This window comes from Phoxinus phoxinus (assembly GCF_949152265.1).
Source record: "Phoxinus phoxinus genome assembly, chromosome: 7".
Lineage (NCBI taxonomy): Eukaryota > Metazoa > Chordata > Actinopteri > Cypriniformes > Leuciscidae > Phoxinus > Phoxinus phoxinus.
The window spans coordinates 31083001-31097248 of NC_136882.1; the positions used below are offsets into that span (position 1 = coordinate 31083001).

Genomic DNA, 14248 nt, shown 5'->3' on the forward strand with positions numbered 1-14248 from the left:
TGTGTTCCAAGTTTACTGCTTGCTTAAAAAAAAAAGAAAAAAAAAAAAAAAGAGGGAAAATGTGCATGTGAAACTAGAAAGTGTAAATAAAATGGCGGTCGTGAGAATGTAACCCAGCATCGAGACACTCCAACAATCGGGTTTTTGTCAAAACCACTGTCATTATTGTCTTTATTACAGATCATAAATTACATATTATTTACGTATCCTTATTACATTTAACTGTTACAAACAAAACTTTTTATGGTGTAGCTTCATACTTGGTCTACACCTAGATTAAAATGGCAACATCAATATTTTTTGGTAGGCTAACACTGGTTAATTAGGTAACATGAGTTATGCATTAACTAACATTAACTAACCATGAGCAATACATTTGTTACTTTGTTTGTTAACTAATGTTAACCAATGAACTTTATTGTAAAGTGTTACCGTATTTTTACTAATGCTTACATCCTCACAATAATGTTTTAAAGAATGTGTAATGGCACCATATTATGGCTAAAAATACCAGGACAGGTGGCTAGAATGTGACCACTTTCTCCAAAATAAATGAAAGTATGCTGGTATATGTTGTCATTTCAGTGAAAGTGAAATGTCAAAGGACAAAAAAAGGGAGTTAACTAATGTAAATTATCTAACATTTTGATGAGAGTGAATGTGGCTATGTTGTTGAAATTAAAAAAGAGATAGGCCTATAATAATATATTGAAAGTTTTGTTTATTTAACTTTTTTCGATTGCTACATAATTCTCATACCAGATTCCCTTATAACATTGTTCAATTCTGTTGTGGAACTTTTTTTATATATTCTTCTCTGCAGGTTAACATTTTAACTGGTAAGGTAAATCCATTGTATGGGTGTGTCCTGGTCAATCTATGATGTCTGATAATAATTATTTTAAAATGAAATAAAAGGGAAACATTTAATAAAATGGAAATGTAAAACAATTTTCATGTACTGTACACAAATTGTGTTTCAGACTGATCTTCCATGTGCTAGAAGCCCAGGGGTTTTCTAAGAGTCATCTGAGTAGGGAGAGATGTTTGTCAAAGAGTGGAACTCTTCCAGCATCCAAATTCGTCAGTGTCCCTTATCATGTGTGCGAGCAAAGTGCAGACAGTATGAGAAATGATGACAGAGAGAGGCAGAGAGAAATCAAACTGTAAAGTGAATGAAAGCTGATAGTGACATTGAGTGACTAAACAGTCTTTGTTCATCGTAGCCTGGACTCTTGGGAAAGGGAGTTATTGGCGTCTGGAAGTCTTAAGAAAACCTCAGCTGCTGATGCCCGTTACCTCACAAAGTGCACAGGCGATTTCCCCCCCCTCTCTCATCTAAATATGTCTCGCTGGCCCTTTCCCCAACCCCAGAGGGGGGCCATTAACGTAGAAACGCACGATATTCATTCACCCTTCTCAACCCCACTGCTTTCCCCTTGGACCCGCTTTCTTCAACCCCCTTCAGTTGTATCCCCCAGCTGTCATCAGGGCTCACCCCTGCCATCTAGAAGCACCTTCTCCAAGAACCTTCCCCCCTCCCGTCCCATCCACCTGCCCACCAGAACCAATACCCCCCTCAACTCCTAATGATTTTAGCAGCTAACTCACTTTTAGCCTGCTTAGTTATTTGGTAAGGTTGGTGGGGATGGGGAGGAGTCATGAAGTGTGATGGAAGATTCAACATGTCCAAAGCAGGTTTGTTGGAAGTTGTTTGGCCTTGATACCTAATTTTTCCCTAATTTTTCCCTAAAGTTTTATATTTTTATGTATTTGGTGCTAAATAAAGGTGCTTAAAGGGATAGTCCACCCAAAAATAAAAGTTATGTCATCATTTACATACCCTCATGTTGTTCCAAACCTGTATGAGTTCCTTTCTTCTGTGAAAAAAAAGAGAGAAAACCTTTTGTGGAAAGATGGTATAACCAAAACGTATCGGTTCCATAGACTTCCAATTATATTTTTTGACCACGCAATGGAAGTCAATAATGGGTAGCCAAACTGTTTTGTTACCAATATTCTTCAAAATTTCTGGGTTGGAACAACATGAGGGTGAGTAAATGATGACAGATTTGACATTTTTGAGTGGACTATTTTAAATATAAAAAATAATATATATATAAATATATGTTTAAATATATTACAAAAGTTATCATTTGAGTTAAAACATGAACTGAATCATATAAAGATGAAACAACAACAGAGTGTCAACCAATAATAACACATGTGACTCGTTTTACGTCATTCAATCGTATGTTTTCAGTGTATCATGTGATCAGCACAAAAATATCCTGTTTTCCACAGCAACCTGAGACAGAGTTTTCAAACCATCAGTGAATCAATATAAAACCCCTGCATCATAAACATGCTACTCCAACTCAGATATGAAAACATTCCCATCTGACTCTCCTCAAACTACACAAAGCTATACTAATGAGGTAAGTAAGCTTATGCCCATCCATCATACAGTAAAAAGCCTGCTGGGTGTCATGCCGAGGTGACGCACATCTCTGGATTAATTTAGTATCTTTTCGAGAGTGCAACAGTGAGGACGTGCCAACCGTGAGGGAGGAGACAGACTCTCAGAGGAAAGGTGAAAAGGTCTCACAGTGAAACACTTCACCATGTGTGTCCAAGGAAATAACGATGGTTTTCTTCGATAGTACATATTCCACCTGATAAATAACATGCATCGACTTAACAACATGATTTGTTTGTATTATTTTTGGTTAAATCCTGGTACTTTTTTATGTGGACTAATTTCTGATCCTATAAATATAATTTTGCTAATTGGACAATTCAACATGAAGTATGCAGTGACTAAAGAGACACATAAAGTCTAACTGATTTGTACAGTGTCTTTTCTATAAATATATTTAAAAAATACTATTTTAGGCATTTGTCACAGGTGTCATATCACTAAGAGACGGATATGGGATGATCATATTGTATACCCACAACTATATGCAAAAAAATAAACACAACTACACATCTATCCCATAGCAATACTTCTTAACCCTTTAAGTGTCACCCCCCTTTTTTTGAACATGAAAATGCACATTCCGAACTTAAATGTTTCTAATTCAAGAATGCTTTGGAATATGGATGTAAGATTGGTCTTGTTTTAAAGAAGAAATTTGGCAGATTTTTGTAGAAGTGAAATAAATTAAGAAAGTGTAACAGAAAAAAGTTATAGAAGTTTGAGTTTATGAAAATATAAAATTAAAAAAATAAATTATTCATATTTTATATAAAATATATTTTTTCAAAACCTGGGTGACTCTAAAACTGCACAAAAATCAAAGCTTTGTAACTGCGCCACCTATTGGTCGAAAGTGATAATCTATTAAATCATATTTTTAAGTTAATGCATGTGATTTTTCAACCATTTTGCCAAAATTCATCTTTAAATGTCTTCAATTGCTCCTTGCTGCAGTTGATCTCTCACTCCCAGCCACTTTGGCACGTCTTGTCGTCTTGCTTGCGCTTGGCCCCGGTGATTGCTGCTTGCAGCTATATTTATTATTGTTGCTGTTATTATCTCTTCTAAATGTTGACTGAACGTGACTCTGAAACTGTACTGGCTCACAGTATCAGCTAACAACACATTGAAACTATTCAGAGGTGAATCTTTTATTGTCACTCCCTGTCTCCCTTGGACAGGCAAATGTCTAATATCCTCATGATGTCACATTGAATGTGACTCAAAGTGACACAAAATTAAGTGTAACCCAATCAAAAAGTCCTCTGGCAACTTTAAAACTGAGTTTGGGCCTTACACTCAACCAAAAAACACATTTATCCTTCACAAATATGATATTTTAAACACTTCTGACAGATACAAGTATGCAATTGTGGATATTTTCTCACATCCTGCATATAGTGCGAATAATAAATCTACCTCAGTAGGCTTTATGATTCAAGAGTTCAAGAGATACTGAAGGACAAACTGCACTGGGTGAATGAAACATGGTGCTGCTGTCTTACGAATAAAGCAGGAAGTGACGCGCTATTTTCAGATAACCTTAAGGCAGAGCAACAGAAGCACTCTGACTCACAGAGGTCACAGATTCTGCATAGTTCGTACCTCAAGGGTTCTGATGTGAGTCCCCATAACTAAAAGTGTCGCTCACCCTCCTCACTCCTTACTAATTCCATAAGGAATGGGATTGTAACTTAGCCCCTGGACAGATGGGCTTTATTTATAGCCCTTCCTGAAGAGGTGCGAAGTTTTCTTGGGATCTCTCTGAGGGTGGGGGGTGGGGGTGGGGGGGTGGGGGTGCACAGCTCCTTAAGGGGGTTGATTTAGCGTCACCTGCCAATCCCTTAAAGCCGTCTCAGACAGATTAGGGTAAAGCTAAACAAAGCAGCACACAGCCTGAAAAGTGGCTGATACTCCCACTGAGGGTCTGCAAGCCATTGGAACGGCAGCCCCTTACTCTAAAAGAATACCTATTATAGTTCCTTGGAATTGCTGAAGTCACCAACACACGTCATCAGAGAAGCCCGCCCATCACTTCTGGTTCATGTGCTGAGATAGAATACAAAGAAATCATTTGCATATACCAGAGGCTGCCAGAATGTTCTAGTGCTGCATTAGATATGCTGAGATGTGGATAAGCTCTTCAGGATGACGAAAGAAATAATAATAATAATAATAAAACAGCTATTGCAATGACAGGCCCCTAAATCTTACATCTAAATATACATAAATAAATAACAATAATATAAAAAAGAAAAAAAATTTGCTCAAGTTTCTGAATCTCTGAAAGTTCCAAAATGGCTTTATTAATTTATATAAATGAATCGACTTTAACCTTGCATGCGTTATTTAGGTTGTTGTTTTCTGTTGTTGAAAAATGGTCACTCATTTTATTCTGTTGTCATCCTTGGAGGAAATACAGGACTAATGAGTTTAGATAGAGACCAACATGGCCTTGGTTATTTTCAGACCCTTGTATATGGCTGGGGATCTTTGAAAACAGCAAATGGGATCGCAGCCAAAATGGATGGGCTCCAGAAGAAGAAACTAACCGTATTTGTGTAGTGTGAGCTATAATAGAAGCTATGCATTTCTGAAACACCCCATACCCCCTAATCACTTAGCAATTTTCCGTCTTATTATGCCAGCAGGCTCTTAGAATAGAAAAGGAGCACTGAAGTATTGCAGGCTATGTTAAGACAGGGATGTTCTCTCCATTCAATTTCTCATGTAGACACAAGGATCACATTGTAGGAGAATCATTCAATGTAAACATGATGATTTCATCCCATACTGAAGTTCAATGCTAGATTCAGCTTGATGCTACTTATTTAAATGAAGATAAACTGCATTATAATAACTCAATAAACTGCATTATAATACCATATTCTTGATATTCTTGGTATTTGTTTCACAGATCTCATGGAATATCAACAGTAGATGAGTTTTCATAGGGTGACGACTAGAGGGCAGTGCACTGTAAAACAATGGATCAGAGTTTGGCTGGTTATTTTATAGCCTACAGTATCCCTCTGCTGGTAGAAGCCGTACCTACACCAATATGGTGACAAAAAGTTTATTTCTCCACTGATGGCAATTAAAAGTAGCTTTCTTGCATAAAACATATACAATTTATATATTTCCATATAGTATAGTACATGCTTTACCAGTTCCCCTTTCTGCCTCAAAGATCTGACCATCCAAAACACAAAAGGTAAGTGTTAAATAAATAACAGCATTCCGTTATGAACCCCATTGACAAATACCCTAAATATGGCCACAATGTTTGCACAAATATAAAAATTTAACCAGAACTAAACTAATACACAAACTATAACTGCAAAAACATGTGAACAGGTTAATGGGAGACCCCCATTTCTGACTGAAATGGTATGGTCCAATTTCCCGGTGTCGCATAAAGTTGGAGCCAAAACTTTTTGTGATTTTAAGTGGTGATTTTATGATATCTGTGAACTCAGGTTGATTGGGACACTTTTTGCCATTAAGGTGGCTGGGGAAAAGTGTCCCAATCAACCTGAATTCACCCTAATATTCTTAATAAAAGTTGTGTAGGCTAATTTTAAATAGTTAATAATTGAGATAAATGATATACATAAAGTACAATAAAACAAATCAAACAAAATGTTGATGAGACCAGTTTTACCCATATAGGCTAAATGTGCAGTTTGCTACACATCTGTTACAGAGAACCATGGTCTAGTGTGTCAAGTTGACACTGCTACAACACAGCCACAGTTGATGTATATTGTTCCTGTCTGAAGACTTTGTCTTTGCTGAATGGTGAAGCACATTATGCGCTGTTTCTGACAGACTGCTGAATCCACCAGAGTGACGGCCTTTGAACTGAGCCCTCCCAGCATGCTCAGCAAAGTCCTGCACCCGCATTAATCCCCTGATAGGGGCTCTCGCTATTGTCAGAAGGAGAGGAAAAGAGCAGGGATTTGCTCACTGTAGCAAACTGTGGATCAGGGTTGCAAATGTGAATGCATGGTTAGGAAGTGCTGTAGTTTCATCAGAAGTCTGTGTGCTTCTCCTTTAGAAGGCATATTAGAGCTTCCTTTTAAAAATCCTAAATACAACATATGACATTTGCTTTAGCCTGATGTGGTCTGCACAGGCATTCAGACTGATGGAAGGTTTTGTTTGAAATATATAAAGTGACACAATATGGCTGAAGTGCAACTTAAATTGCAGCACTAAACAGATTTATACATTTATATTATATTTTTGGTGATATTTGAAGTTTAATAGATGTTATGGTTTTATATCTAAGTGGATGTTGCAACAATGAAACTGCATTTATGCTTTTCATTATTGTAATTATCTGTGTTATTTTAGTATTATTTATAACTATTATAGCATTTATTCATATTTTGAATGAGCTTTTTTATATTTTATTTTTTATATTTTCAGTTTTTTTTATTTAAATTTTAGTTTAAGTTTTAAATTAATTTGTTATCTTTTGTCAGATAACAGTAATAGTTTTTTAAATGTTATATTAAGGTGATTTTTTCAGTTTTAGTAATTTTAGTTCTGCATAGTAAACTTATTTCACTTAGTTCCCAAGGCAACACTAAAGGTTTTCATGTAATATATTTATATTTCATTAACAAAAAAGAAAAGAACATTAATTTCAGCTTCAGTTAAACATAAAAAAGTGTTTTGCCATGCTTTATTTTTGAGTTTTATATATGATTTACAATCTTGAATCGCAGATGGCAGCAGTTATTCAATAATTTCAATAAAATAAACTGACCAATCAGAGAACAGCGCGTTGAGTAAGCGATGAATGTGTTCTCGTGCTCTCCATCTCTAACTTTACACAGCGGCAGCAGGTGGACGGAGCGCGCTGTGTTCACTGGTGGTTGGAAGTATTTTAAACCCATTTCAAGTTGATGCTCACACATAGTTTGAAAATAGAGCATTTTGTAATAAGAAAACCACATTTCTGGACAGAATATGTCAAAAATCTTAACAGTCTGTGGAGTTGCCAAATCACTGAGGCTGGGATGGCGCAACTGGAGAACATCAACGAGGTTGCTCAGCTTTAAGGTATGTTATCTTTGAGGTAATTGGTTGAGCGCATTTATTTACATGATATGAGGTAAGAAAGCTTTTGTGAAAAATGTAACTGTAGCATGACAGTCAGAAATCCTGAAAATCTGCCTCAAATTTTGCTTCACGTTGCACATCATGAATTCCTTGCCTAAATATAGTCGAATGTCCAGACTCAGACTGCACACTTGGTGCTTGAAGATGGGACCAAGATAAAGGGATACTCCTTTGGTCATGATCAATCTGCAGCTGGAGAGCTGGTCTTCAACACAGGACTAGTTGGGTAAGAAGGGACCCTCTGAATATGGTCATGCATTAATATAATGTTATAGTAACAGTAGTGGCAGCTGTGGAAAAGTGCAAAAGAAACCACTTTCCAGATAACAAACCAGTGGCAACACTCATGTAATCAACCAGTTACTTTGTCAAGTCAATAATACATATTAGCTTTAAAGTCACCATGCAATCAAAATGGACAATTCTTTTATTTTTAGAGTATATGATTGCAGTATTTATTATAAATGATTTATCTATGCACATTATTTATTTTTAAATTCATGTGCCCTTGTAATCTTTAATCAAAATAACTTCCCCTCTCTCTTGACGTGTTTTTCGGCATGAGGGCGAACATTGAGATCGCAGCAATAGCAAACCACAATGATCCCGCCTTATATTTTTTCCTTGTTCCAGAAGCCATTTCACTTGGATATACGTCACAATAGGGAAGAAAAGACTACAGCAAGTTTAGTTTGATGCTGACTTTAAGCATCTTAAAGTTTGTTTATCATCTCTCCAGCTATCCCGAAGCTCTGACAGACCCCAGTTACAGAGGGCAGATCCTGACCCTCACCTACCCCATTGTGGGAAACTATGGTGTTCCCAACACACAGGAGCTGGATGAACTGGGACTGAAGAAAAATGTGGAGTCTGATCGCATTCAGGTGAGCTGTACAGCTCGTACAGTTCTAGTAATGCGAAGATCATGTGTTTGATTATTAGGGAATACACAAACTGATAATATATATATACATTGAATGCTGTACTTGTCACTTTTGAATAAAATTGTCAGCCAAATACATAAATGTTAATATATTCTACCCTCATCTGCAGTCATGATTGTTTTTTTCCCCCATGCATTTGTTGTTGAAAGGTGTCAGGATTGCTGGTTCAGGACTACAGTCATGAGTACAGTCACTGGAACTCTGTAAAATCACTGGCACAGTGGCTTCAAGAGGAGAAGGTGTGTTTCCATACATTCTACTTCTACTTACGTTTACTTAATAAATACTACAGTATTTAAAGCATTTTTTTTTACTTGCAGGTACCGGCACTTTTTGGGATAGATACCAGGATGCTGACAAAGATCATTAGAGACAAGGTCAGAATTTACACAACTTTGAAGTGTGCATAGTTTGTCCTAAATACAGTACATTCTGAAGGTTCCTATTTTTTTTCCTCGAACAAGGGTACCGTTTTGGGGAAGATTGAATTCGATGGTCAGCAAGTGGAGATCACAGACCCTAACCAACGGAACCTAGTGGCCGAGGTCTCTACCAAGGTAACCTGCATACTCGATCAAATTGCTGTCACTGCATTTTCAGTGAGTGTTCACCAAGTCTCTTCCTGCTTTAAGGATATTCAAGTGTTTGGGAAAGGTAACCCAATCAAAGTGATTGCTGTTGACTGTGGAATCAAGCACAACATTATAAGACTACTTGTCAAGGTAGGGGATTTTGGCTGTGGTCTTCTTCTGTGGAAGCAATAGACATTATAGCTAATCATATTTCAAATCTTTTCATTTTTATATTCTAGCATGGAGCAGAGGTGCATTTAGTGCCATGGGACCAAGACCTGATGAGTTTGGAATATGACGGTCTCTTCATTTCCAACGGCCCAGGAGATCCTTCACTGGCAAAGACCTTGATTCAAAATGTTCGCAAGGTATGATAGATAATATTCTCATTGTTTTGAACAATTCATTTGGAATCATTCATCTGAAACTACTTTCATTTTCTGCTGGCATCCATTAGGCCGCACTGGTATTTTTTCATTCAATGTGCTTGGAAATATGTTACATTACAGAAGCAAAGTAGTCTGCAAACAGAAAACATTTACATTAGAAAACAAGTAAAACATTTTTTTTATTAAGTTCAGCTATATAAACTAATATGAATATGAAAATGAATAAATTGTCACTATGCTCATCTTTCATCCCGCCATCATATTGACTTTCAGGTGCTGGAAAGTGACCGTCCTCAGCCAGTGTTTGGTATTTGTATGGGGAATCAAATCACAGCTCTGGCAGCTGGTGCACAGTCTTATAAACTACCAATGGGAAACAGGTACTAATTATTATAATTATTATTCTCATCATCTGCTATATAATCTGGTACATAGACCCTCATTTACTGTCAAATTTGATTTCATGCGTCGATGCGTGGTTGGAAATGGAATACACGGCAAAAAATACCACGGCAGAAGAAAAGATAGCATAACTTTTGTCATTTGTAACCTTAGACTAATTAAAAATATTTTTTTGCAGAGGCCAAAACCAGCCAGTTGTGAACGTGATGACGGGCCAAGCTTTCATCACAGCTCAGAATCATGGGTATGGCATAGACAGTGAGTCTCTCCCTCCAGGCTGGAGTCCTCTCTTCACCAACGCAAATGATGGAACCAATGAGGTCTGTGTTGCTGGATTTAACCTAAAAGGGATGCTTCACCCAAAACTATTTAAATTCTGTCATAATTTCCACACCCTTATGTCGTTTTTAAACCCGTTTAAGTGTTCTGTTGAAAATGTGAATTTTTCCATATAATGAAAGTAAAGGGGAGTCTTTCTTCCAGACTCAAAAACGTTGTCATTGTTGCATGAACTATCACTTTAACTGTGACTGACTGTGGAAAAATTAATTAAAAGTTCCCGGAAGTTTTTTTTAGTGATGCATTTCACTTCTGTGGTTGATCTCCTTTTAAAGTAACACCTCATCATTGGTTTGACTACTATAGCCTCTGTCTTTATTGATAATTAACTCTTAGGCTGTTTATAAAATATTCATATTTGTAAAAACCTTTTGTTTTGCTTTTAGAGGAATCTAGGTTAACTCCGAACACTGCTTTCTCTTCTACTCTTCCAGGGCATTATGCATAATACCAAGCCAGTGTTCACAGCGCAGTTTCACCCTGAGGCCAAGGGAGGACCCACAGACACAGAGGTACCGCAGCACTGTCAGAGGATTGTGAAGAGTCTGATCTTTTTGTTTTTCATGGCTGAATGTCCTCTCTTGATCATGTTGTGTTGAATCCTCCATAGGGATTCGTACATGACTGCCCTGCACAGCGGGGTGCTGATTATTTCATTAAGAACCAGCCAGTGTACTTGAGCACTTTCTTCAATTATCTTTTATAGTTCCTGTTTGATGCTTTCATCTCTCTGATAAGGAATGGGAAGGAGGGGAGCATCGCATCTGTGATGCCAAAGAAACCTGCTGTTCCTCCGAGAATCCAGGTGGGGGAGACAAACTACATGAGTTGGAAGTCCTCTCTGCTGTCACGTTGTGTTGAGTACAGATACAGACACTTTGTTGTCCTTGTTTAATCCAGGTATCCAAAGTGCTGGTGCTGGGGTCTGGAGGCCTATCCATTGGTCAGGCTGGAGAGTTTGACTACTCAGGATCCCAGGCTGTCAAAGCAATGAAGGTGAGCTGTTTTGTTTATTTCTGCGGGTTCTACCTTTTTTGCAGTGACCCAGTTCAGTCCTTCTCAGACCTTTCAGGCCAAGTACCAAGTCAGATCATCCAAGCACCACCTTTTCACAATCATGCTGCCCCTGTTTTCTATGCATTTATAAAAGCAAATAGAGCCTTTTTGATCTTGTTTAGGCCTTTTTGAAGGTTCAAGATTGTGTATGTAAGTTAGTGCTAGTTTGTTGTCAATTGACTAGACATAGATGTGTTCACCAGCAAAAATGTTTTGTGGTAAATCTGGTTGACCAAGGATGTTGACCAAGGACCTAGTTGGGACATTAGCACACCATCATCCAAAACGGCAATCTTTAGGGCTGTTAGTAACACATAATGCCATGCTTTGATTATAATCAATTTAAAATACATTTAAAAATCTTTTGTTTTTCTCATATTTGTTTGACTTCCTTGTGTTGGTGTTATTTTAGTATTTTTATATACTATTCTAATATTTAGCAATATTTTTAATTAGCTTTGATTTTTATATTGTCAATTCTTCGTTTGAGAAATGTGCTTTTGTTTAGACTTGTTAAATAGTTCTATTTAATAAAATATATTTGTATTTGTTTTTAGTAATTTTAGTACTTCAATTTAAAATTATTTCAGTTAGATGACAAGGCAACATTAAATTTTTTTGTTGAGAAATATATTTATATTTTAATTCATATTTAATTTCAGTTACAGAAATGTATTTTTTAATCATGTAGTTTAAGCATGTGTGTGTCTCTAGGATTGTAAATATTAATAATAAAAATAATAATAATAAATTAATTATATGCTTTTTATTAAAGAGTTGTGGTCATGTCGTGTACCAGAGTGTGAGAACCACTGACCTAGTTGAAACAACAGTACAGGTGTTCTTTCTCACAGCACTGTTTCTTGTTTCTGTCTACAGGAGGAAAACCTGCAAACAGTGCTGATTAACCCCAACATTGCCTCTGTACAAACTAACGAGGTTGGCACCAAGCAGGCAGACACTGTGTACTTCCTGCCCGTCACTCCTCAATTTGTGTCAGAGGTGATCAGAGTAGAGCGACCCGACGGCATCCTGCTCTCAATGGGTGGACAGACGGCTCTCAACTGCGGTGAGCAATCAGCATCACACTTTAGCGAATTTAACAGGACTGAAAGGATTGATTGATGGTACATTATGTTCCTGTCCGTGGTCCCAGGGGTGGAGCTCTTTCAGAGTGGCGTCCTGCAGAAGTATGGAGTGCAGGTTTTGGGCACACCGGTTGAGTCCATCATGGCCACTGAGGATCGGCAACTCTTTTCAGATAAACTAATGGAGATCAACGAAAAGATTGCTCCCAGTATTGCTGTTAAAACGGTGAGATGCAAAATGTGGTACTGCTCAAAGTTGAGATGCTGTCTTATTCGAGGTTTCAGACTGTTTGAATTGATATTTGTCTGTGATTATGTACTGATGATCCTTTTTGGTCTGGAAGGTGGCAGATGCCTTGAAGGCAGCAGAGGAGATTGGCTACCCTGTCATGCTGAGATCAGCTTATGCCCTGGGTGGCCTGGGTTCAGGCCTGTGTGCTAATAGAGAGAAGCTAGAGGACACCGCTCGCAAGGTAAGCACTGCAAAACATCAGACAATGTGATGTTAATTATTTATATTCATGTTGATGCTCTGAATTTAAATATGATCTGCTTTATGATCAATTATTGTGTAAAAATAGCTGAATGTTTGCTCCTGAACAGAGATTTTTTGTTGAACAGACAAAAGTTGTACGTTTTCCCCCCAATATCCACTAATAATGTAATTTTTTGGTGCTAAATATTTTTTGTTGATTATTTTTTTGATGCTTTCTCCTATTTAAATATGTTTCTAACTTATTTGTCTGCTTTGGGTTAGCTGTCAGGTCCAATATATTTTTAAAATGCTTCATGCATCAATAAACCTACATTTTTGCAGTTTAGGGTCTCAATAAATAGCCTTTTATACACTGGGTATATGAAGCTGAGTTCTGAATGTTACGGTATGTGTTCACAGTACACTCTTTTATCTCAAGAAGATCAAGGACATTTTGATTCCTCTTGATATGGACGCTTTCTAGATGGTTTGGCATGATGAAAGTGGGTTAAGTCCTTTCACTCTTACTCTGTTCTGTTACAGGCCCTGGCCATGAGCAGGCAGATCCTGGTGGAAAAGTCCCTGCTGGGCTGGAAGGAAGTGGAATATGAGGTGGTGAGAGATGTCGCTGATAACTGTGTCACTGTCTGCAATATGGAGAACTTTGACCCTCTGGGCATCCACACAGGTACCATATGTAGCATAAAATCTTGTATGCATGCATGTCAGTGGTGAGACACACATTTTTTTTATATATAAAAAAAAAAGTAGTTTTGCATAATATTTTATTATTTTATATATAATTAAAAAGTATAAATAATATTATATATATAAATTAAAAAAGTATATATATATATATATATATATATACTTTTTTATTTATATATTTGAAATATTTAAATAATGCATGTGTTAATAGAATAATATAGGTTAGTTTAGGCATTCAAATTGGTCAAACACTTGTGATATTGATAATTAAAAAAATTATGAAATATGTAAAGAATGAATTATTTTCTTTGATCAATATTTTCAAAATGTTTTCAAAAACATTGTTCAAGACTTGCATGTATTCTAGGTGTAAGGAAAATATTTTATTACTTTTTACCTCAATGGTTTCAAAGTGTTTCTGAGAATGAAAATGATCTCTTCTTAAAAAAATTTAAGATTACATTTTTAATATGTTGAACATGTTGAACTAGATTTTAAAAATACTTTTTCTCCTCATAGTCTTGTATGTCCTTGTTTGTCATTGACCCCAGCATACACACATCCATATTCATAAACCTTAAAGACATTTGAATTTAAACACCAGTCACATCATATGCATTGTAAATCCTCAAGCGCTTTCAGTTAATAGCCCTTTCTGAT

General features: G+C 36.7%; 1 protein-coding gene across 2 annotated transcripts in view; it reads left to right on the forward strand.

Annotated features, from left to right (window-relative positions):
• Positions 1-7336: 7336 nt before the first annotated feature.
• The window catches only part of cps1 (carbamoyl-phosphate synthase 1, mitochondrial), a 41744-nt gene continuing 34832 nt past the window's right edge, over positions 7337-14248 (forward strand). The window contains exons 1-17 of one of the 2 annotated variants that reach the window (XM_079619304.1): positions 7337-7555; positions 7720-7841; positions 8355-8499; positions 8709-8798; positions 8880-8936; positions 9024-9116; positions 9192-9281; positions 9371-9499; positions 9794-9900; positions 10101-10242; positions 10696-10773; positions 10968-11066; positions 11162-11257; positions 12197-12386; positions 12474-12631; positions 12750-12878; positions 13424-13568. In XM_079619304.1, coding sequence (XP_079475430.1) covers positions 7463-7555; positions 7720-7841; positions 8355-8499; positions 8709-8798; positions 8880-8936; positions 9024-9116; positions 9192-9281; positions 9371-9499; positions 9794-9900; positions 10101-10242; positions 10696-10773; positions 10968-11066; positions 11162-11257; positions 12197-12386; positions 12474-12631; positions 12750-12878; positions 13424-13568 — 1963 coding nt within the window. In that variant the 5' untranslated portion in view covers positions 7337-7462. The remainder of the gene's footprint in view (positions 7556-7719; positions 7842-8354; positions 8500-8708; positions 8799-8879; positions 8937-9023; positions 9117-9191; positions 9282-9370; positions 9500-9793; positions 9901-10100; positions 10243-10695; positions 10774-10967; positions 11067-11161; positions 11258-12196; positions 12387-12473; positions 12632-12749; positions 12879-13423; positions 13569-14248) is intronic. The other variant, XM_079619305.1, reaches the window with a different exon arrangement.